This window comes from Heterodontus francisci, chromosome 2 (assembly GCF_036365525.1).
Source record: "Heterodontus francisci isolate sHetFra1 chromosome 2, sHetFra1.hap1, whole genome shotgun sequence".
Classification (NCBI taxonomy): domain Eukaryota; kingdom Metazoa; phylum Chordata; class Chondrichthyes; order Heterodontiformes; family Heterodontidae; genus Heterodontus; species Heterodontus francisci.
The window spans coordinates 96856360-96879352 of record NC_090372.1 but is presented as its reverse complement, the minus strand read 5'-3'; the positions used below and the strand labels follow the sequence as shown (position 1 = coordinate 96879352).

Here is a 22993-nt window from a genome sequence, read left to right as displayed (position 1 = left end):
TTTTTGCATATTAACAGACTGCTCCAATACAATCCACAAAAAGACCTGGTCAAACCAGTTAGTCACATGGCTAACCTGCTTGGCAGTCTGGGTTTTTTTCTGAATTGTACAGTTTTGAGCTGAGAGCCTGCAGAAAGCTCTTTGCTCCTGGATTGAAAAGACCTCTCCTGGCTGGCTTGCCACAGCCTCTCCTGTCTGCTCCCATCTCTTTCTCACGGAACTCCAAAAACCGACTGAAGACACAGGAACCTCAAGAGAGAAAAGTCTCCTACAGTGAACAAGGTTTAGGAATAATATTGGGCCCCAACGAAAAGCAAGATCCACCTCCAAACAAGGACTCTACAGTGAGCTCAAAAACCCATAACAAAAACTCTTCAGATATTGCCTCAAACCTTTCTACTTTATTTTTCTTCTCTTTTCTGTCTCTATTTGCATGTGCCTCGTGGGGCGCCTCTGTATCTGTAGACGTTAACTGAATTAGAGTTTAAGTTTAATAAAATTTCACCTTTCTTCTTTAAACCTAAGAAAGCCTGTTTGTGCTGGTTTCTTTGCCTTATTATTGGAAAGCGGTGAACAAGGATTCACCAAGGGGGAGCTAAAAACAGTGTGTTTAAAATTAAACCCTGTTGCAGTAAGACCAAGTGAAGGCTGAAAGGGAACCCTCGACCTCTTTCTCACCTGGTCATAACACCTATGATAGTGACATGTTACTATATCAATTTTCAGTCATGTCAGTATTACTGCAGCAGGAATAATGTACATAAATGCATTCATCTGCTCCATAATAGTGACTGGAATGCTGCTGTTTCATTTTTCTCGGCCCTTCCTGACGGAAACATTTGTTACCATGGATCTCAGTCAGAAATCAGGAACCTATGAAAACACATGTTTTATTATAGCATCAGCTGATTCTAAGCACTTACCCAGCTGGCAGTAGGTCCTTGGACTTTGCTGATCTCTAGATTTCACTGATAATGTTCTGAGTGCCAGTTGCAGCTTGAAACTAAGAACACAGACAAACAGTTGTGTTCTCTCTTCCCAGATTCACGTTTCGTTAGATGATGCCTATTTCTAAAATGACAGGGATATGGAAGTAACGTTAAACAGACAAAATATAGTTGACTGAATTTTCCAAGACATTCTTAAAGTTATGCTAATTGGTCTGAATGACTTCCAGTAGCCTGCAATGTAATGTGTGTATGCTTGTGTCCTGCCTTCTAACAGGAGCATCCATCTGTGGGTCTGCTGGTGGATAAGCTGCTAGAAAATAGCATCCATGTCATTTTTGCTGTTCAGGGATCTTGCATCACCTGGTACAAGGTAAGATCTATGTTGGTTAATATTGAACAAGATAAGAAGCTATGTTGGGCTTCCTGGGAAAAGTGAATTTGGGTTCAGATGATTGATTGATTTAATTTAATCATCTCTGAAAAGTTAAAATCTAACCTTATTAATGTTAGCTGAAACCTGAAATTTGAATATTTGACACAACTGTTGCATTACAGTGCAGATTATCTCTGACCAATCAGATAATTTATGAGGTAATGTTCTAATGCTATATTTAGTTGCTTTCAAGTATCTGATGTTTTACATATGCTCAAACAAACAACAACATGCACTTGTATAGGATGGATTTGAACCAATATAAGAATTGGTGTTAGTGCTTGCAAGATTTAAATTTTAATTTTAAGAAGCTTTTTTAAAATTGGTATTCATTTTCATGATCGCTCTTTTCTGAGAAGCCTTGTTGTAAAAAAGTTTAAATACAAAATAGATATATTTTGTATTTTTTAAAGGAACTTCTTCCATTGATGCCAGGTGCAGTTGCTAGGCAGCTAAATTCAGAACTGTCCAATCTGTCTGAACTAGTGGAAGGTGCCTACCAGGTATAGTACTGTTTTTGATACCCCTTTATTATGTTTCTATATTCATTCAGTATTTCAATGAATGACTGAACATTTCATCTATCACGTTTAGAATCAGGAGGTGGTGCAGCTAAAGAAACAGTTGTGTTTTGCTGTTGTCTGATTCATATCTAAGGATATTTTTAACCTTTTCCAACCAATATTTTAAGCTACGAAGAGATCATCTTCAGCAAACCACTACTTGCAAACTACTTGAACTTTTTTGATGGCTATTTACATCCACACAAAATTTATATAATTTTTTAAAATTTCATTTTGATATAAGGAGATGCTTCAACATCTCTAAACAGTTGTGATAGTTCCTCTACTCCATGACCTCGCTCCCACTCTACAAATATTGGGACTATAAGTCTGCTCTGTCAATGGATAGTCTGACCCAGATTCTCCCACCGTATTTAGTCTTTACATCCATGTTCTTTTGTGATGTTGAAATTCATTATGACAGAGTACCTCAATAACAGCAAAGAACATTGGTAAAGTTTTCATTTGTCGAAGTTCAGGTGTATGTGAGGTTGAAATAAACACTGTTTATCGAAACTAAGACTTACTATTATATTGATGTTAAAAACTGAATGAAACATGATTGGGTTGGCTTGACATTAGTTGAAGCGTAACAGCATAAAAAAGGCCCAGATTATGATAAAAGTACGTTACTCTGTATTGAAAATTATCAAAGTATTTTCCCATTAATTTTTTTAAAAAGGAATTTACCTCCCTTACTCAAGATAGTTTTATCATAGAGCATACAATATATCAATTCATTCTTTTGGAATGTATCTCTTCAAGTTGGTAAAACAGGTTACTGTGCAAAGGAGTTAACCTCTGAGTCTGAATTTGGTAACTAGCTGTGACAGCTTTCAGGGCAGACAGTTAGATAAGCAAATGGGTTATGCTATTTTTTTTCTCTAACTTGTATTTTGTAAAAACAAAAGGTGTTCTGCTTTGGGATGGATAGATTTTTAAGGTATTTTGATCTCTCACCTGAAGTAATATGGTGCTGGACTGGGAAAATTGGTGAATTGAGTTTGGCTAACTTGTTTGAGAGAAGTATTTATATTTCCAAAAGATGCTCACAAAGGACAACATTTAATTTTATGACTGTTAGCAGCACAAATCAGATATTTGTGCACATCATCATTTGACTGTATGGTGGGAGAATCTGGGTCAGACTATCCATTGACAGAGCAGACTTATAGTCCCAATGTTTGTAGAGTGGGAGCAAGGTCATGTTTTTATGGTGTAGAGGAAAACCGGAAATGCTAGAAACACAGACCTCATTATCATATGTTTACTCCATTTTCCATCCAGCAGTTGGCCAGATTGATTGGCTATGGGCAGTGGTAGAAGGCCATTTGGAGGTTAGAGATAGTCCCCAGCAACCAGGAAACATGGCGGATTGATGGGAAGGTTGAAGTTGGACCATCAATCGGGGATCACAGGTTGGGGTTGTGGGAGTGGAGGAGGGGAGGCAGGCTGATTACAGCAGAAGGTTTTCTTGAGAGGCCAGGGGAAGCACCCCTGCTCCTCGTGGCACACAAGCTGTGCTTTAAAAAGGACACAACTGCTATATCATTGTGCTGCCAGTTTCCTGAGCCCTAGGAAACCCAGCTGACCTACGTTAAATTCAAATGGCTGCCAAAATCTGAGGAACGGAACCTCAGTAACATATTACAATAATGGACCAACCTCTCCAGAGAGGCTTTATTGAATGCCAGGAAACCTGCTGCATTTAACCCAGGTGTATGTGCATTTGCAGCAGATTGGGGTAGGGTTTGCCAATTTTGCAACCAGATAGTTAGAGGTGGGGTTGGGGCATTAAAATTCCCGCAGTAAAGGCTGGATGTTTACAGCCCCCCCGCCACCCAAAACGAGCGGGCTGGTTGTGGGGGTGGGGGAGCAGGTAAAATTGAGTGGGAGGAGGGGGGAGCCCCCTCCCACCCCGCTGTAATTTTACACGGGCGGCAGCAATGAGAGGTGGCCCACCCACCCCAGGCCAATCAAGGCCCTTAAGTGGCCAATTAACTACCACTTAAGGGCCGCCTTCTGCAGACGGTAAAGGCCACAAGAACATCGCCAGGTAAAACCTGGCAGCCTTCTTGGGGGCTGGTGGGGGGAAGTGGAACTTTGTGATCGGGCACCCTGTGCGCCACGGCGGGCCGCCCCCGATGCACAACACTTTTCCCCTTCCCCAACCCACAACAACCGAACAACCCCTTGCCTTGTCGGGGCCTGGCCAGTTGTCCCCATCGAGGCCCCAAAAACTTAGCTGAGTTCCGGGGCCATTCTTCACCTTGCTTGCGATGACTGGGTGTAGCCCAGCAGTGGCCACCGCTCCCGATGATGCTGCTGGGACTAAGTGCTGCCAGCCTGCTGATTGACCGGCAGCTCCATTAGGCGGGACTTCCTGCCTCAAGGAGGTAGAAGTCCTGCCCGAGATCAATTAAGGGCCTGGGGAGCGAAAAGTGCCGGCGTGGCTCCCCAGGCCTGGCGGAGGCGGGCTTGCCACCAACTTTGCAGCTGGCGGGTGGGGCCTTCTGCCCAATGTTAAATTCCGGCCAAAGTTACTCTTATAAAGCTGAATTTATTTCTAAATTTGTTCTTTAGTGTGAAATTGGTCTGCCTCAGTAGCATGGAAATGGACATTAGCGAATTTGCAGCTCGTTTTCCATTGACATCAATGAAAAGAAAATTGGGCAAAATGTAATCTGAGCTGTTGATTCACTATTGCCCATTTCTGCACTGGTGGCACTGACCTCTTCCTTTGTCACCTAAAGGCACTGACTCTTCTTGGTACAGCACATCCACAGGTCATGGTCCTCTCTGATATCCTGCAAAAGTGGCCATTGTGAATTCTAGAGTTGAACTGTTTTGAATTTGGCTACTTTATGTTCGGATTTATTGCCACAATTATATCATTATTATTGTCATCGGGCAGGATTTCTGACTGTTCGCTCAGTATTGATCTCTGGTGTATAGTCAGGTCATGGTGACCTAGAAATGCTGGCCGTTAAATAGCTACCCTTTTACCCTGAAGAAGAAGGAGGTATTTAGTTGTCCCAGTAAACATTTCAACCACATTTAAAACCTGAGGCCAGTTCCCTGATTATGGGAAGACTTGGTTGCACTTCAGTGGTGAGTGCATTTTCAACCTCTCTGGATTCCATGGGGCTGTGTCGTTTTAACATATGCTCGCTGCATACTTTCCACAAGCACAGGGACCTCCTCTGTTTGGCAGAGCATTCAGAGTGCAGCAATTCTTAAAAGCTTGTTGCATTTAAAAGAAGAGTGTGTTTTTGAGCTTTGTACTGCTGTGTGACACTAAAGCCATGTTACAATTTGTCAACTTACTTATGTTCCTTTTGTAACTTCCTACCCCCATTTACACAACTTACTGTGCTTCCTTTACTTAGTGTCATCTGCAAATTTGGGTATACTACTCTCTATTCCTTCATCCAAGTCATTAATGCATATGGTAAACGTTGACGTCCCAGTACAGATCCCTGGGGAACACCACTTGTCACATCCCATCAAAATGAGTACATTTCCTTTATCGTTGCCCTCTGTTATCTACCTTCCAGTCAGTTACCAACAAAGTTCCCTACAATTCTGCATGCTGTCATTTTGACAATACATGGGAGTAAATGAGGAAAACGTTTTCTGGACTGAGGAAGAGTACCAGTACAGGGGCAGTGAAAGGGGAAGAGGTAGCATAATGGTAATGTCACTAATCTAGTAATCCAGAGGTCCAGGCTAATGCCCTGGGGAAATGGGTTCAAATCCCACCACAGCAGCTGGTGGAATTTAAAATCAATTAATTAATTAAGAAATCAATCTGGAATTGAAAGTCAGTCTAAGTAATGGTGCCATGAAACCATCTGGTTTACTCATATCCTTTAGGGAAGGAAAGCTGATGCCCTTTTCTGGTCTGGCCTACATGTGACTCCAGACCCACAGCAATGTGGTTGTCTCTTAACTGCCTCTGAAATGGCCTTGCAAGTCTCTCAGTTGTCAAGGGCAAAGAAGGATGGGCAACAAATGCTGGCCTTGCCGCAAAGCCCACAACCCATGAAAGAATAAAAAAAGGAGCAAATCCCAGATGGTGTTGAGAATGGGCCAGTAGTGAGCTGCAGTATTCTTGTGTGGCCGCACAAACTACTTCTACTTCTCTTGGCCCAACAAAAATTCTCCTAAAATAATTTCTGGGTCTTTTTATGGAGCAGCCACCACCGGTTCCTTTACACTGGTCGCCACCTGGTACAATTGGGCTTTACCTATTTGTACCTGAAAGTTGCAAACCTTTATGCAAGCAGGTGACTGCTTGTCCATTTAGAGATCTACCAGAGAGTTGCACTAGGCAGCACAGGCTTAGTGGGATGGCTGTACTACTTGCTCCTGATTTTCAATTGCTGACTGCCTATTTTCAGTTCAGAAACAGATATCCAGAAGCTCACAATTGTTCCCTATTTCTCCAGTGTTGACTTTGCTGTTCACCCGTTCCTCCACTCTCTATAAACCCTAACTTGTCCAAAACTCACTTGTCTGTATCCTGTTCTGTACTCAATCCTGCTCAGTCATCATCCCCATGCTTACTGACCTACATTGGCGTTTTCACTCCACTGCCTCAAATTTAATATTCTCCATGGCCTATCTTCGCCCTTTCTCTGCAACATTACTTTCAATCCCATACACTTCAGTACGTTAACTCTGCCCTTTTACATCTTAGCTTACCTTCACTGCCACCACCACAAGTATTTAGCTGCCTTTGTTTGACTCTGTGAAACTCCTTCCCTAAACTACTCTGCCTTTGCATTTCGCTATCCATCTTTAAAACCTTTTCAACACTCATCTTTTTTACCGAGCTTTCTGTCACCTCTTCCAATGCTCATGGTTCAGTCATTTCTCCCCTGGGATATTTTCTGTATTAAATCAAGACATTATATAAATGCAATTTTTTGGGGGTTTTTTTGATTCAGAGATGATGAATATTGGATGTGCAGTAGAATGATTGACAATGAGGAGGTTGGGAGGTTTGCCTTAGACTCTAAGCAGGGTGCCAAGTACACTGGGAGAAAGGGATGATTTAATTGGCCTTGTTCATCTGGGAGATCAAATGACAGATGCCAAGTATATGCCAAGGTTAAAGCTGAAGGAAGCCATGGAACTATTCAGGAGGTACTCCAGTCTGGGACAGCAGCAGCAGAGGAGATTAGCAAGAGGACAACAAAACATGAGGTGGGTGTCTAAGGAATCATGGCAATAAGATGAGGGTATGTGAGGATTGTTGTTGATAGAAGAGAGTGTGACCAAGACTGAGAGATGGCTGTTTTAAAAAAAAAAAAGTGGATGAGCTTGCTTCTGTAGTATCAAGGGGAGACGGTGGCATAGTGATAATGTCACTGAACTAGTAATCCAGAACCCCAGGCTAATGCCGTGGGGATACAGGTTCAAATACCATCATGGCGGCTGGTGGAATTTAAATTTAATAAATTCAATTATTTTTTATTCGTTTCATGGGATGTGGGCATCGCTGGCCAGGCCAGCATCTATTGCCCGTCCCCATTTGCCCATGAGAAGGTGGTGGTGAGCTGCTTTCTTGAACTGCTGCAGTTCATGTCAGTTAAGTACACCCAAAGTGCTATTCGGAAGGGAGTTCCAGGATTTTGACCCAGCGACAGTGAAGGAACGACGATATAGTTCCAAGTCCGGATGGTGTGTGACTAGGAGGGGAACTTGCAGGCGTTGGTGTTCCTTGTCCTTCTAGGTCGTAGAAGTCGCGGATTTGGAAGGTGCTGCCTGAGTAGCCTTCTGCATTGCTGCTGTGCATCTTGTAGACGGTACACACTGCTGGCACTGTGCGTCGATGGTGGAGGGAGTGAATGTTTGTGGATGGGGTGCCAATCAAGCGGGCTGCTTTGTCCTGGATGGTGTCGAGCTTCTTGAGTGTTGTTGGAGATGCGTCCATCCAGGCAAGTGGAGAGTATTACATCACACTCCTGACTTGTGCCTTGTAGATGGTGGACAGGTATTGGGGAGTCAGGAGGTGAGTTACTCGCCTCAGGATTCCTAGCCTCTGACCTGCTCTTGTAGCTGTGGTATTTATATGGCTACTCCAGTTCAGTTTCTGGTCAATGGTAACCCCCAGGATGTTGATAGTGGGGGATTCAGCGAACCTAATGCCATTGAATGTCAAGGGGATATGGTTAGATTCTCTCTTGTTGGAGATCGTCTTTGCCTGACACTTGTGTGGTGAGAATGTTACTTGCCACTTATCAGCCCAAGCCTGGATATTGTCCAGGTCTTGCTGCGTATGGACGTGGACTGCTTCAGTATCTGAGGAGTCGTGTCTGGTGTTGAACATTGTGCACTCATCAGCGAACATCCCCACTTCTGACCTTTATTATTGAAGGAAGGTTATTGATGAAGCAGCTGAAGATGGTTAGCCCTGAGGAACACTTACAGTGATGTCCTGGAGCTGGGATGATTGACCTCCAACAACAACAACCAGCTTCCTTTGCGCTAGGTATAATTCCAACCAGTGGAGAGTTTTCCCCCTGATTCCCATTGACTCCAGTTTTGCTAAGACTCCTTGATGCCATATCCAGTTAAATGCTGCCTTGATGTCAGGGGCAGTCACTCTCACCTCACCTCTGGAGTTCAACTCTTTTTTTGTCCATGTTTGAACCAAGGCTATACTGAGGTCAGGAGCTGAGTGGCCCTGGCAGAACCCAAACTGAGCATCACTTAGCAGGTTATTGCTAAGCAAGTGCCGCTTGCTAGCACTGTCGATGACACCTACCATCACTTTACTAATGATAGTAGAACGAAAAAGTAGACTGATGGGGCGGTAATTGGCCAGGTTGGATTTATCCTGCTTTTTGTGTACAGGACATACCTGGGCAATTTTCCATATTGCCAGGTAGATGCCAGTGTTGTAGTTGAACTGGAACAGCTTGGCTATGGGCGCGGCAAGTTCTGGAGCACAGGTCTTCAGTACTATTGCTGGAATGTTGTCAGGGTCCATAGCCTTTTCAGTATCCTAATAGTTAATAATAATAATAAATCTGGAATTGAATGCTAGTCTCAATAATGGTGCCATGAAGCCACCATTGATTTGTTGTAAAATCCCATCTGGCTCATTAATGTCCTTTAGGGAAGAAATCTGCTGTCCTTATCTGGTCTGGCAAACATGTGACTGCAGACCCACAGCAATGTGGTTGACTCTTAATTGCCTCTGAAATGGCCTAGCAAGTCTCTCAGTTGTCAAGGGCAAAGAGGGTTGGGCAACAAACGCTGGCCTTGCCAGCGATGCCCACATCCCATGAAAGAATAAAAAAATTCAACCAAAACATGTAAGTGAACTAAGAGTAGTGTACAAACCATAACTAGACCTAACTGTAAGGAACCATCTTTTCAGTGGGTAACCATTGTCTCCCAGTATCTATCTCTGAAGGTGCGTGCTGGGGGCGGTGGGGGGGGGGGGCGGAGGGAAATGGAAAAGCTTGGGCACCTGAGACTGTCTTAGTATGTCGACGTCAGGAACCATGCACACACCTGCAGGATCCGTCTGTGGTGGTCACAGACCATTTGTACATTGAGCAAGTGGAAGCCCTGTCTGTTAATGAAGGCTGGTGGCTGGCCTGCGGAAGCCTTGATTTCCCTCTTGAACAGGTCATTGGTCACCACCTTGATGTATCGATGAGTCATAGACTGGGAGATCCCACACATGTCTCCATTGGATCCCTGGAATGAAACAGAGGCGTAGAAGTTCAGTGCCACGGTAACCCTTCAGCGCAACTGGCATTGTATGGCCACCACCTCCAGTGGGGTTTAGCTGGTTCACCATCTTGGCACAGAGATCTGTGATGGACTACCTGGAGTTTGCGGTGACAGTATCGCTCAGATACTTGAAGGTAGCTGAGCCTCTGATGGAGGGTACCCTTGCTGGAGGGTACCCTCTTCTGCATGTAGGAGGCTGCTCACGTGCCCCTCTGCACCCTTCTCCTGCGTCCCCACCCTGAGGCTGGCGCTCCTGTTGATCCTGAGGTTGCTGTTGTGTCGCTGCCTGTGGCTGCAGCTCTCGCCCTCTCTGCTGCTCCTTCTCACTAGAGGTCCTGAAGCATGAGTGAATGAAGCCCATGGCAGGTGGCTGCTCTCAGTTTCCAGGGCCTCTTATCCAAATGCCTTCCCCAGCCCCTCCCTCACTGTTTAATCAACACAAGTGCCAGTTACCAGATGGCACTCAGGTGGCATGCCCCTGCAGTGCTGACACCTTTAACCCCGTTCCTGACTGTGAATGTCAATGGCTGTACGACTCCACCCTCCCTGCCAGACCACATTGGCTCTGACGATGGCTGTCGACTGAAGCCAGCACTGACCTCCTCCCACTTGCTTGCTGCCTCCTTGTACCTGGTGAGGTTCTGCAGCCGCGTGGTTCCCATGCACTCTTAGCAATTTTACCAGGGTTTTTAGAATTTCCAGTCAGATGGCTAACTAATGGGCTTCATTACCTTCCTACCATATTGTAGCGTGAGGTCCTCCTGCCATGCTGGCTGTCCTTTGGAATATCCGGTTGCGAAGTGAAGATGTCGGGCTTCTATCCCAACATCTTTCGTCCCAATATTCCACCCTCTCCCAAAGGGCCCAGAAAATCCAGCACCAGATTTCTAATTTTGTGTGCAATTTATTTTTTATTCCAACTATCCTATAAGCACTCAAATCAAGTATTTTTAAAAATCCTTCTTTGAGTCCACAAATAATCACAAATCTATCTCTCCTCAGAGCTGAAAATGCGACCTCGTACACTATAAAATACTTCTAATGCCAAATGCCTAGTTCATTAAGCAAACTGAAAAGCTGGTCTTTTTCTTAAGGAATGATTTTAAAATTGCAGAAGTAAATTAGAAATGAAGAAAGCAATATGGCTTGTGTTTACAGTGATGGGATCTTTCCAATTACACAGGAATGAAATAATTGGCAGTACACATAAAGATTTTCTTTTGCAACTTCACTGGAAAGCTGTAATAAAAGATTGCCTTACAAAATTTTGAAAATCTGGTTCATGTTTACTTTATCAGTAAGATCTACACTCCGGACCCTGGGTCCTGAAAGCATTTTAAATTATACTGAAAATTCAGGGAAAAGTAAACAAGAAATGGAGGAAATTTGACAAAAAAAATAGAAATTGGCAATTTCAGCTTTGCTTATTTGGCAGCAGACTCACTTCTAAACACCACTCTTGGGTGGGCGTAAATCATTGGTTAGCCTGGAGATTGCACAGGAGTGAGATGGGTGGAGTGGGATGCAGGGGGTGGGGGGGGTGGCGGGGAGGTCAGCCAGGAGACTGTCCCGATGGGAGTGCCGTCAGCCTGGAGATCGCACATAGGATGTTGCTGAATCACAGGGGTGGTGGAGGGGTGCAGGGGCAAGCACTCCTCCTCCTGGCCCACAAGCAGTGCTCTAAAAAGCACTTGCCTGTAGAACTGGCCCTCTTTGCCTCCCTTCAGCAGCTGGGTTTCCTGGAAAACCCAACCCGCAGCCATTAAGTCTAGATGACTGCTAACATCTGAGACATGCAACCACATTACCATATTTAAATTACTGACCTGCCTCTCGAGCAGTTAACCTGAAAGTTTGCGGCGGGTTTGGTTAAAGGAGGGGGTTCAAGTTGCACTGGAACAAGGAATGTTCCATATATCCTACAAAAGGCAGACATAGCTAGGACTCATGCGGATACTCATAGCAACACCTTTTATCTGGAGGAAGTGATTCGGGTTAAAGCAGAAGTTGTTCAACGTGAGAACAAGTTAAGCCAGGCGGAGGAGGGTGGTGGTGGATGGAGATTGGTTGAGCCTCCATTCAAGGAAGAAATGGAAAACCACAGACCATCCTGGTGGGGGATGGAGGTGTAGAGATATTGGATGTCCATGGTGAAAAGGAGGCAGTTAGGGCCTGGAAATTGGAAAAGTGTTAAAAGTGACACAGCGCATCAGTAGAGTCACAGATGTATGTGGGAAGAGACTGGACTAGGGAAGAAAAAATAGAGTTGAGATAGGAAGAAACCAGAATAATGGGGCAAGATAGGTCTACCAGGGCAGTCCTGTTTGTGGATCTTGGGAAGAAGGTAGAAGCGGGCTATATGAGGTTGGGGGACTGCAGAGGAGATGGGGGTCAATGACAGACTTGGAGATCATGGCTTGATGTACAGTGGTGGGGTCATCTTCCGGGCGAAGTTGGAGGAAGTGTAGAATTGGCGTCCAGCCTTTGAAAGCTAGAGGTCAGTTCGTCAGACAGCAACAGCACCACCCTTGTCAGCAGGTTTGATGATGATGTTAGGGTTAGACCTAAGAGAACAGAGTGTAGCAAGTTCAGAGAAAGATAGGTTAGAGTGAGTGAGGGGAACAGAGAAATTGAGACGGCCGATGTCACGCTGACAGTTCTCAATGAAGAGATCAAGAGAGGGTAAGAGGCCAGAGGGAGGGGTCCAGGTGGATAAAGAACACTGGAGACAGGTAAAAAAGTCAGCTGTGCCGGGGGAAGACTCCTGGACAAAGTAGTGGGCGTGGAGGCAAAGGTGATGGAAGGAGAGGTCAGCGTTGTGTTGAGCTGAAAATTCATTGAGGTATGGTTTAAGGGGACAAAGTTGAGGACTTTGCTAAGGAGGGATTGGTCAAGATCGGGGAGTGGAAGGTCAGAAGATATCGTGAATACATGGCAAGGGGCAAGATTAGAAGAAGGGATGGGTTCAGAGGGAAGTGACGGGGAAGAAAATTCTAGCGGGACTTTGGTACTCATGAGTTGTTGAAGCTTGTGATCCTTCACACCTGTGGGGGGAAAAGAAAGCTTGTTGTTAAAGCGTTACAGGAATTTCTTAGTTATTTCCTTAATTGGCCATGGGCATTTTCTCTTTTTTTGTTTCTTTCAGGGGGTTGAAAGGTGCATGTTTAGGTGGTGTGGACTTGATGGGCCTCATGATAATTTCCCACTTTTCCTTTCATATGATTTTTCATGTTTCATTTTTTAGGTTTGTCTGTGATTTCGTGTGTTAGGAATGCCTGTTGGGCATTGGGATGTCTGCCTGATATCTGATATGCACCTCCATTTTTTGAAGTTCTGTGCCATCGGTGCTGAAGAACTAAAACGTATCCCTGAATTCTACTGGGAACTTGTCTGAACTGTTTTTGAAAAAGATTTAACAGAATGTTTCAAAAACAAAGAGCCATTGAAGATTTATATTTAGGATGAATTTCCAGAAAACACTAAACAATACAAATGTGGTAGACAATTCATCTTTTGTGCTGATTCCTGTTAAGCTGAACAGTGTTGCTTTTTAAGAAGGATTGATTTGTACCATGAAACTCTGGCTTGCTGAGTCATTCAAGTTGTTTTACTGTGTATAAAGCCACAAAATTACAATTAGTGGGTAATAGAGTGATTTTTCTTTTTTTTCTGTTTTTTTTTTATACAGACACTGCTTTCTGAAGTAGAACTGCAGGTGGACAACCACATCAACGGGGTCTATGTCAACATTACTGCAATCTGTCCTGATGGGACCAAACTTGCAGGCCAAAATAAGTGCAGAAATGTGAAAGCCAGAGATACAGTAAGCTTGTATTTGAAGAGAAACTCCACACAATGCTACATACTGTTAATTTAGATATATACTTGGATTACACAATACATGCCATATTTTCTACACAGACATCACATGCTTTACCATTGAGTGACTTAATATTTATTATCTACTGGTACTATAATGTTTCTTGAAAGCTTGTTTTCTCTCTGCTTTTCCAGAAGCTATTTACATTTAAATTATAGAAGTTATTAGGAAGATTGAGGCAAATATATTGTCACTGCTCAGTATATATGAACATGATAATACGATTTAGATGCAGAAGTAGGCCATTCAGCCCCTCGAGCCTGCTCCACCATTCAATAAGATCATGGCTGATTTGTTTGTGTCTCAAATTCCACACTCCCATCTACCTCCGATAACCTTTGATTCCCTTGTTTAACGAGAATCTATCTACCTCCGCCTTGAAAATATTCAATGATCCCGCCTCCACCACCTTCTGAGGCAGAGAGTTCCAACCCTCAGAGAAAAAATTTCTCCTCATCCCTATCCTAAAAGGGTGATCCCTAATTTTAAAACAGTGCCCCTTAGTTCTGGACTCATCAAGAGGAAACATGCTTTCCACATCCACCTTGTCAAGACCGTTCAGGATCTTATATACTTCAGTCAAGTCTCCCCTTACTCTTCTAAACTCCTGTGAAAACAAGCCCAATCTGTCCAACCTTTCGTCATAAGACAACCCGCTCATTCCAGGTATCTAGTAAACCTCCTCTGAACCGCCTCCAACGTATTTACATCCTTCCTTAAATAAGGAGACCAAAACTGCACACAGTATTCGAGATGTGGTCTCACCAATGCCCTGTACAACTGAAGCTTAACATTCTTACTTTTATTTTCAATTCCTATCGTAATAAAGGATAACATTCCATTAGCCTTCTTTATTATTTGCTGTACCTGCATACTATCTTTTTGTGACTCGTGCACTAGAACACCTAGATCCCTCTGCACCCTGAAATTCTGCCGTCATTCTCCGTTTAAGTAATACTCTGCTTTTTTTATTCTTCCCGACAAAGTGAACAACTTCACATTTTCCCACATTATACTGCATCTGTTAGATTTTTGCGCACTCACTCAACCTATCTATATCGGTCTGCAACCTCCTTATGTCCTCTTCACAACATAAATTCCTACCTATCTCTGTGTCATCTGCAAATTTAGCTACCATGCCATTGCTCCCCTCATTTAAGTCGTTGATATAAATTGTAAAAAGATGACGCCCCAGTACAGACCCCTGTGAGACTCCACTCATCATATCCTGCCAATCAGAAAAGGACCCATTTATGCATCCTCTCTATTTTCTGCCAGCCAATCTTCTATACGTGCTAATATGTTGCCCCCTACACCATGAGCCCCTACTTTGCGCAATAACTATTTATGTGGCATCTTGTTAAAAGCCTCCTGGAAATCCAAAAACCATATGTCAACAGGCTCCCCTCTATCCACAGCACATGTTACTCTTTCAAAGAACTCCAGTAAATTGGTTAAACATGATTTGCCTTTCACAAAACCATGCTGACTATTCCTGGTTACCTTGAGTTTTTCAAAGTCCCTAGCTATTGCCTCCTTAATGATCGATTCTAACACCTTCCCCACGACAGACATCAAGCTAACTGGCCTATAGTTACCTGTTTTCTGCCACCCCCGCTTCCCCCCTTTCCCCCCCCGTTCTTGAATAGAGGGGTTATATTTGCTACTTTCCAGTCTGATGGAACTTTTCCAGAATCTAGCAAATTTTTAAAAATTAACACCATTGCATCTACTACCTCATTAGCCACCTCTTTTAAGACCCTTGGATGAAGCCCATCAGAACCCAGGGACTTGTTAGCTTGCAGCTCCATCAGTTTGCTCAGTACCCCTTCCTTGGTGATTGTAATTTCACCAAGTTCCTCTCTTCCTTCCACCTCCTGATTTATAGCTATTACTTGAATGTTTTTTGTATCCTCTATAGTGAAGACAAATGCAAAATATTTCTTCATTTCATCTGCCATATCTTTATTATTTACTATTAACTCCCCATTCTCACTCTCTGGAGGACCAACACTCACTTTACTTACTGTTTCCCTTTTTAAATACCTGTAGAAACTCTTGCTATCCGTCTTTACATTTCTAGCTAGCTTTCTCTCATACGCTCATATCTTTCTCCTGATTAACCTTTTAGTCATTCTCTGCCGTTCTTTATATTCTAATCAATCATCTGACCTACCACTTATCTTTGCACAATTATATGCTTTTTGCTTAAGTTTGGTTTGATTTACATATAATTGATAAGAAACCAAATATGCATATTTTCTTGTAGTTTATAGAGTTGTATGCTCATGAGATTGAAAAAAAATGTCCTGAAGAGCTAAGTATTTCATTTTTATTTGCACCCATTGACTGCATAAACATTAGTTAGGGTTCCCTTATTTGTAGGGCTGCACGGCAGATTTGTCCCCGATACATTCCAGTACTAATTTGCGATCTTAATGTTAGGGATAATTTCATGATCTGGCACTTCCATTGGGATTGGGACTTACAGAAAGTGCATCTCATGGAATCATCGGCTTGTAGCTTGGGATTTTCTATCAGTCCATTTTAATGGAAAGAAAATCACAGATCACGTACTCACACTTTGGTGAGGTGAGGTTGGAGAATCATACTTTTGGAAGAATCATACTAAAGGAAGAACTTGCATTTATCGAGCATCTTTCAAAACCTCAGGATGTCACAATTAATGAATTCATTTTAAAGTGTAGTCACTGTTTTAATGTAGGGAATGTGGCACCCAATCTGCACACAGCAATGTCCCAGAAACAGCAATGAAGATAAATGGCCAGATAATGTCTTTTGAGGGTATTGGTTGAAGGATAAATGTTGGTCAGGACACGAGGAGAGCTCTTGCTTTTCTTCAATTAGTACAATGGGATACTTCAGCTCCAACAGCGCTGCACTCCTTCACTACTACAATGAAATGTAAACCACATTATGTGCTCAAGTCATTTTGAGTGGAGCTTGAATCCTCTGAACTTCGAACTTAGATGCAAAAGATCACTTGCTTGCTGACCTACATTGGCTGACAGTGAAGCAACACTTCAATTTTAAAAGTCACACTTTTGTTTTCAAATCGTTCCATGGCCTCACCCCTCATTATTTCTGCTATCTCCTTCAGTCCTACAACCCCCTGAAATATCTGCACTCCTCCAATTCTATCCTCTTGTGCATCCCCTATTTTAATGGCTTCATCATTGACAGCCATGCCTTCAGCTGCCTAGGCCCTAAGCTTTGGAATTCCCTCCCTAATCCTTTCTTGTCTTTGTACCATTTTTTTCTCCTTTTAAGATGCTTCTTAAAACCTACCACTTTGATCAAGCTTTTGGTCACCTGCCCCAATATGTCCTTTATGTAGCTTGGTGTCAAATTTTCTTTGATAATGCTCCTGTGAAGCGCCAGAAAATCAGGCAGGTCAGTCTTACTACTGTAAAAATCCTGTTCAATTTTCTATCTTAGGTTTTCTTATATAGAAGGACAGTTGGGTGGGTTCTTTTACAGGCGTGCACTTCGACCCACCCTGTGCTCAGATATTTGTCGTGCCCAGGCAATCTGGTGCATATGGACACAGGCCCAGAAAAATCTCACCTGTTGGCCCAAATTTTTTCCAAGATCGAAGAAGTCCCACCACCAGGGCCAAAAGCGGGAACTGACTCTGCGCTGACAGGTGGTGGGACTCTGGGGCAGTATTATACCACTGGCAGTTAATTAACTGGCCACTGCCAAGACTGCCCTTTAATTGAGGATGATGGCCTGCCAATCAGAGGGCTAGCAGCTCGGCAGCCTCAGCACCACCACTGCTGATGGTGGCAATTGCTGAGGCTGCAGGATGAGGAAGAGGGCGCCTCCGTAGCGAGGCGCCCTCAAAGATAAGTTAAGTTAATTTTAAACAGCTGGGGCCGGGCAGGCAGACCCCGGTAATCGGGGAGGGTAGGAGTTAACCTTCAAGCAGCAATGCTGTTGCTGCAGGAGAAGCCATTGTTGCCGCGGGTCCCTTCGTGGGACATGGAGCAGCCATAAAGGAGGGCACCCCCACCCCGCTTCTGTTCCCGGAACCCACTGGGAGGCCGCCAGCATTTACCTGGCGGCCTCCCTACCTGGCAGCAGCCTCTCCCAACACCGGTTAAATGCCAGTGGGGGTGGAAAGTGGCCCTTAATCGGGCACTTAGGTGCTCAATTCGCTGCCTTTGCCTTCCTCTGCCATATAATCAGCCCTCCTGCCTCCAAGCCGATCTCCAAAGGGGTGGTAAAATTGAGCCCATTAAATCTACCCTTAATTTGAAATTGGTTCATTCAGATTACTGGATAATTGTTTTTTGGGGAAAAATTATTGGAAGTAGGCTATAATCCCATCCCTTTGTGGCATGAGCTTAGATTTTCCTCCTGTCCTCTGTCTGTTTTGTGACCAATTTGCAATTGATGGTGAGAGAAAGTGGGACAGGGAAACCTTGCTCTGATTCCCTGACAGTCAAGACCTGTTTGGACTTTTCTCTGTCAATAATATGAGGAGTCAACAGAGTCTGTTGCTGAACCGACTGCTGAATTACTGGACTTGTAATCCAGAGGCTTGGACTAATTTTCCAGAGACATGTGTTCAAATCCCACCACACCAGCTGGATGAATTTAAATTCATTTAATTAATAAATCTGGAATATGCCAATCTCATTACTAATGATCATGAAACTACTGGATTGTTGCAAAAACCTATCGGGTTCACTAATGTCCTACATGGGAGAAAATCTGCTGTCATTACCTGTTCTAGCCTACATGTGACCCAGACCCACACCAGTATAGTTGACTCTTAACTACCCTCTGCAACGGCCGAGCAAGCCATTCAGTTGTAGGCGGCTCAAAGGCAATTAGGGATGGGCAATAAATGCTTGCCTTGCCAGCAACACTCCTATCCCAAGAACAAAAAAAAAACACATTGGTTCAAATTAGGCAATCATGTGCAGTGTTGGATTGTCTTCCTGTGACTTGTCTCAACGTAATCCATACCTGTACAAAAATGTCATTGCTGGTTGCCACACAGCAGTAGCCAGGTAGAAGTCTGTCAAAAGTCATATACTGAAGTTATTGCCATAGTTGCAACTTCGTTGCTGAAGACGATTCTTTTAAAAAATTTTTTAGTGTTTGCCTAGAGGCTAATCTCAGCATTGCTCCATTTAAATACATTACTCTCTGGGCACAATAATGTTGTTTCCTTGAAGGATTTTCCTTTATCTTGCTTCTGATAAGAAAACAGAGAATAAGGAAGAACTCTGCAGATACACCAGTTTCATCAGGCACCTACCCACAGGTACCCACACACTGGCATACACTGCCCCTGGCACTCCTATCCTAAGCAGCCAGCAATGGGCAAGAAGCCTGCACTTGCCTCATAAGGCAGTAACTGCATTGGACCACATGTTTTCTCCAGACTTGGAGCACCTCCATCAGAGTATTGTATTGAGCAAGGCAATGAGTGTATCTGCAGCCATCAATTTTATGCTTTACTGCACTGTCAGATTGTGTCAGGGGACATCTGTCATTTATTACTAATGAGCTGTATAATACTCAGCCAAACTAATCGCTTGTGTTGTTTTCTTGAACTCGGAGGTTCATCGCCTTGCTTATGAATATTGTTCATCAGTGAGAGAGAGGGCTGTGCAATTTTACCAAGTGGCAGGATTCTAAAGGTGCAATTGATGCTATGCATGGCATCATCTATGTCCCTTCACAAAATATTATCAACTTCCTGACCACACAGGCTGTTTTGCCTCTTTAAGCTGCTGCAGATAGTATAATGCATTAAAGGCACTGGATTTCCCTCCCCTCCTCCGAAGTGCACACCTAATAGAGGGATATGGTCCCCAGAAGTGCAGAAGGTTTTAGTTTAGGCAGGCATCAAGATCGGCACAGGCTAGGAGGGCCGAATGGCCTGTTCCTGTGCTGTACTGTTCTTTGTTCTTTGTAATAAAGTGCACAAATATCGCTGGGAACCTGCTGCTAATAAGTTGAGCCAGTAGAATATGACTGGTTCATGGTGGGGTCACACCTGCGGGAATAACTGTAGTCCCGGTGTACTTCAGTAATGGATCTCCTATGTAGACGTATCTAACCCATGACCTATGTAAGTTTTAAAAATATTTTGCATGTTTATTGCTCCACTGTCAACATCCTGGGGGTTATCATTGACCAGAAACTTAACTGGAAAGAGATATATAAATACTGTGGCTACAAGAACAGATCAGAGACTGGGAATTCTGAGGTGAGTAACTTGGTCAAAGGCTCCTTTGACAGCACCTTCCAAACCCATCTAGAAGGACAAGGGCAGCACATACGTGGGAACACCACCTCCTGCAAGTTCTCCTCCAAACAACACACCATCCTGACTTGGAACTATATTGCCGTTCCTTCATTGCTGTTCCTTCATTGTCGCTGGATCAAAATCCTGGGACTCCTCCCCACCAAACAACACTGGCAGTCCCCGCACAAGATGAACTGCAGTGGTTCGAGAAGGCAGCTCACTACAACGTTCTTGAGCAATTTGGGATGGGCAACAAATGCTGGCCTAGCCCACATCCTGTGCCATCTAGTATGGAATTGGATGACTTAATTTCCATAGTAGCATGGCAGAATCCTGTGGCGGTAAAAATGGAACTGATTGTGTGTGACATGAGTAGAGTTAAAACTGCCTGTACATCGAATAGTTCCCCGACCCACACAAGTTATTACAGAAGATTGGGAGGGTCTTGTTGCATTTAGATATAGGGTCCTAGAACTTTTAAGACCAAATAAGAGTTCCCTTTTGCTGGGCTAGCATATGGTGACTTAGGATGAGTTTTGGGGGACCAATTTATATCGGGAGGAACTAGGCAACAGTGTTGCACTTATCATCCCTTTTCCACCAGTATCCGGGTTACCGCCATTTTGGTGGGTGCTGTGAAATGATTTTTTTTTATTTCCAAAATATACTTTATTCATAAAAATCTGTAAAAAATACATTCCCAAACAGTTTAAAACAGCATCAAGTGAAAATATACAAACAATGCAAAGGTGATCAGTTTCCTTCAATACAATCATGAGTTGCCTCACAACCCTTCCATTTCATTTGTCATGCCATTAACATTTTTACATTTTACAGCAAATGAAAATTTTCCCGATACAGTTCGAGGGGTTTCCCATGGATCCAGCCCCTCAGTTCAGCTTGGTGGGGGGACCTTACACTGTGGTCTTTCCCCATTGAGCCTTTGCTGCGGCTGCCCCAAGTTTCAGTGCGTCCCTCAGCACGTAGTCCTGGACCTTGGAATGTGCCAGTCTGCAACATTCGGTGGTGGACAACTCTTTGAGCTGGAAGACCAGCAAGTTTCGGGCAGACCAGAGGGCGTCTTTCACCGAATTGATAGTCCTCCAGCAGCAGTTGATGTTTGTCTCGGTGTGTGTCCCTGGGAACAGCCCGTAGAGCACAGACTCCTGTGTTACAGAGCTGCTTGGGATGAACCTCGACAAAAACCACTGCATCTCTTTCCACACCTGCTTTGCAAGGACACATTCCAGGAGGAGGTGGGCAACCGTATCTTCCCCACCACAGCCACCGCGGGGGCATTGCGCAGAGGGGGCAAGACTTCGGGCGTGCAGGAAGGATTTGACTGGGAGGGCCCTTCTCACCACCAGCCAAGCTACATCTTGGTGCTTGTTTGAAAGTTCTGGTGATGAGGCATTCCGCCAAATGACTTTGGCGGTCTGCTCGGGGAGCCATCCGACGGGATCCCCCGTCTCCTTTTCCCGTAGGGCCTTGAGGACATTCCGTGAAGACCACTGCCTGATGGATCGGTGGTCAAAGGTGTTTTCCCGCAGAAACTGCTCCACGAAGGATAGGTGGTACGGCACGGTCCAACTGCATGGAGCGTTCCGCGGCAATGTGACCAGGCCCATCCTTTGTAACACCGGGGACAGATAGAACCTCAGCATGTAGTGACACTTGGAGTTTGCGTACTGGAGATCTACACACAGCTTGATGCAGCCGCACACGAAGGTGGTCATCAGGATGAGGACCACGTTGGGTACATTTTTCCTGCCCTTATCCAGAGATTTGAACACCGTGTCCCTCCGGACCCGGTCCATTTTGGATCCCCAGATGAAGCGGAAAATGGCTCGGGTGCCTGCCACAGCGCAGGAGTGGGGTATGGGCCAGACCTGCGCCACGTACAGCAACAACGTGTGCGCCTCGCACCTGATGACCAGGTTCTTGCCCACAATGGAGAGAGGTCGCTGCCCCCACATTCTCAACTTTTGTTGTACCTTGGCTACTCGCTCCTCCCAGGTTTTGGTGCACGCCCCGGCCCTTCCGAACCATATCCCCAGCACCTTCAGGTAGTCTGACCTGATGGTGAAGGGGACAAAGGATCGGTCAGCCCAGTTCCCAAAGAACATGGCCTCGCTCTTGCCATGGTTAACTTTGGCTCCCGAGGCCAGTTCGAACTGGTCGCAGATGCTCATCAGTCTGCGCACGGACAGCGGATCCGAGCAGAAGACGGCAACGTCATCCATGTACAGGGTGGTTTTCACCTGAATGCCTCCGCTGCCTGGGATTGTCACCCCTCTTATGCTCGCATCCTTCCTAATAGACTCAGCAAAGGGTTCAATACAGCAAACATACAAGACCGGGGAGAGAGGACAGCCCTGTCTGATTCCAGATTGGATCGGGAAACTTTCCGATTCCCACCCATTGATTGAGACTGCGCTACTGATGTTTGTGTAGTGCAGTTTGATCCAATTGCAGATTCCCTCCCCAAACCCCATTTTGGAAAGCACGTCCATCATGTAAGTGTGCGATATCTTGTCAAAAGCCTTCTCCTGGTCCAGGCTGATGAGGCAGGTGTCCACCCTCCTGTCCCATACATAGGCGATCGTATTCCTGAGTAGCGCGAGACTATCAGAGATCTTCCTGCCGGGTACAGTGCAGGTCTGATCAGGGTGAATCACCAACTCCAGAGCAGACTTGACTCGACTGGCTATGACTTTGGACAGAATCTTGTAGTCAACATTAAGCAGTGAGATGGGCCGCCAATTTCTGATTTCTGCACTCTCCCCCTTCTGCTTGTAAATGAGGGTGATGATGCCCTTCCTCATGGATTCTGACGTGCTGCCGGCCAGGAGCATACTCTCGTATACTTCCAGCAGGTCCGGGCCGACCCAGTCCCACAGGGCCGAGTACAACTCGACCGGTAAGCCGTCGCTTCCGGGAGTTTTACTCGTCTTGAAGGACTAGACGGCCTTTGTCAGCTCGTCCAGAGTTAGCGACTTGTCCAGTCTCTCCCTCCTGCTGTCATCTAAGACCTCTGTGATAGATGACAGGAAGGACTGGGAGGCTCTGCTGTCTGTGGGCTTCGCGTCATACAGCCCAGCATACAAGGATTTGCTGATCCTT

The 22993-nt window shown here is 44.7% G+C and overlaps 1 protein-coding gene across 3 annotated transcripts in view; it reads left to right on the top strand.

Moving 5' to 3' along the window:
* The window catches only part of itgb8 (integrin, beta 8), a 115253-nt gene that overhangs the window by 39050 nt on the left and 53210 nt on the right, over positions 1–22993 (top strand). For all 3 annotated transcript variants that reach the window (XM_068009075.1, XM_068009081.1, XM_068009067.1), the window contains 3 exons: positions 1225–1320; positions 1797–1886; positions 13390–13524. In XM_068009075.1, coding sequence (XP_067865176.1) covers positions 1225–1320; positions 1797–1886; positions 13390–13524 — 321 coding nt within the window. The remainder of the gene's footprint in view (positions 1–1224; positions 1321–1796; positions 1887–13389; positions 13525–22993) is intronic.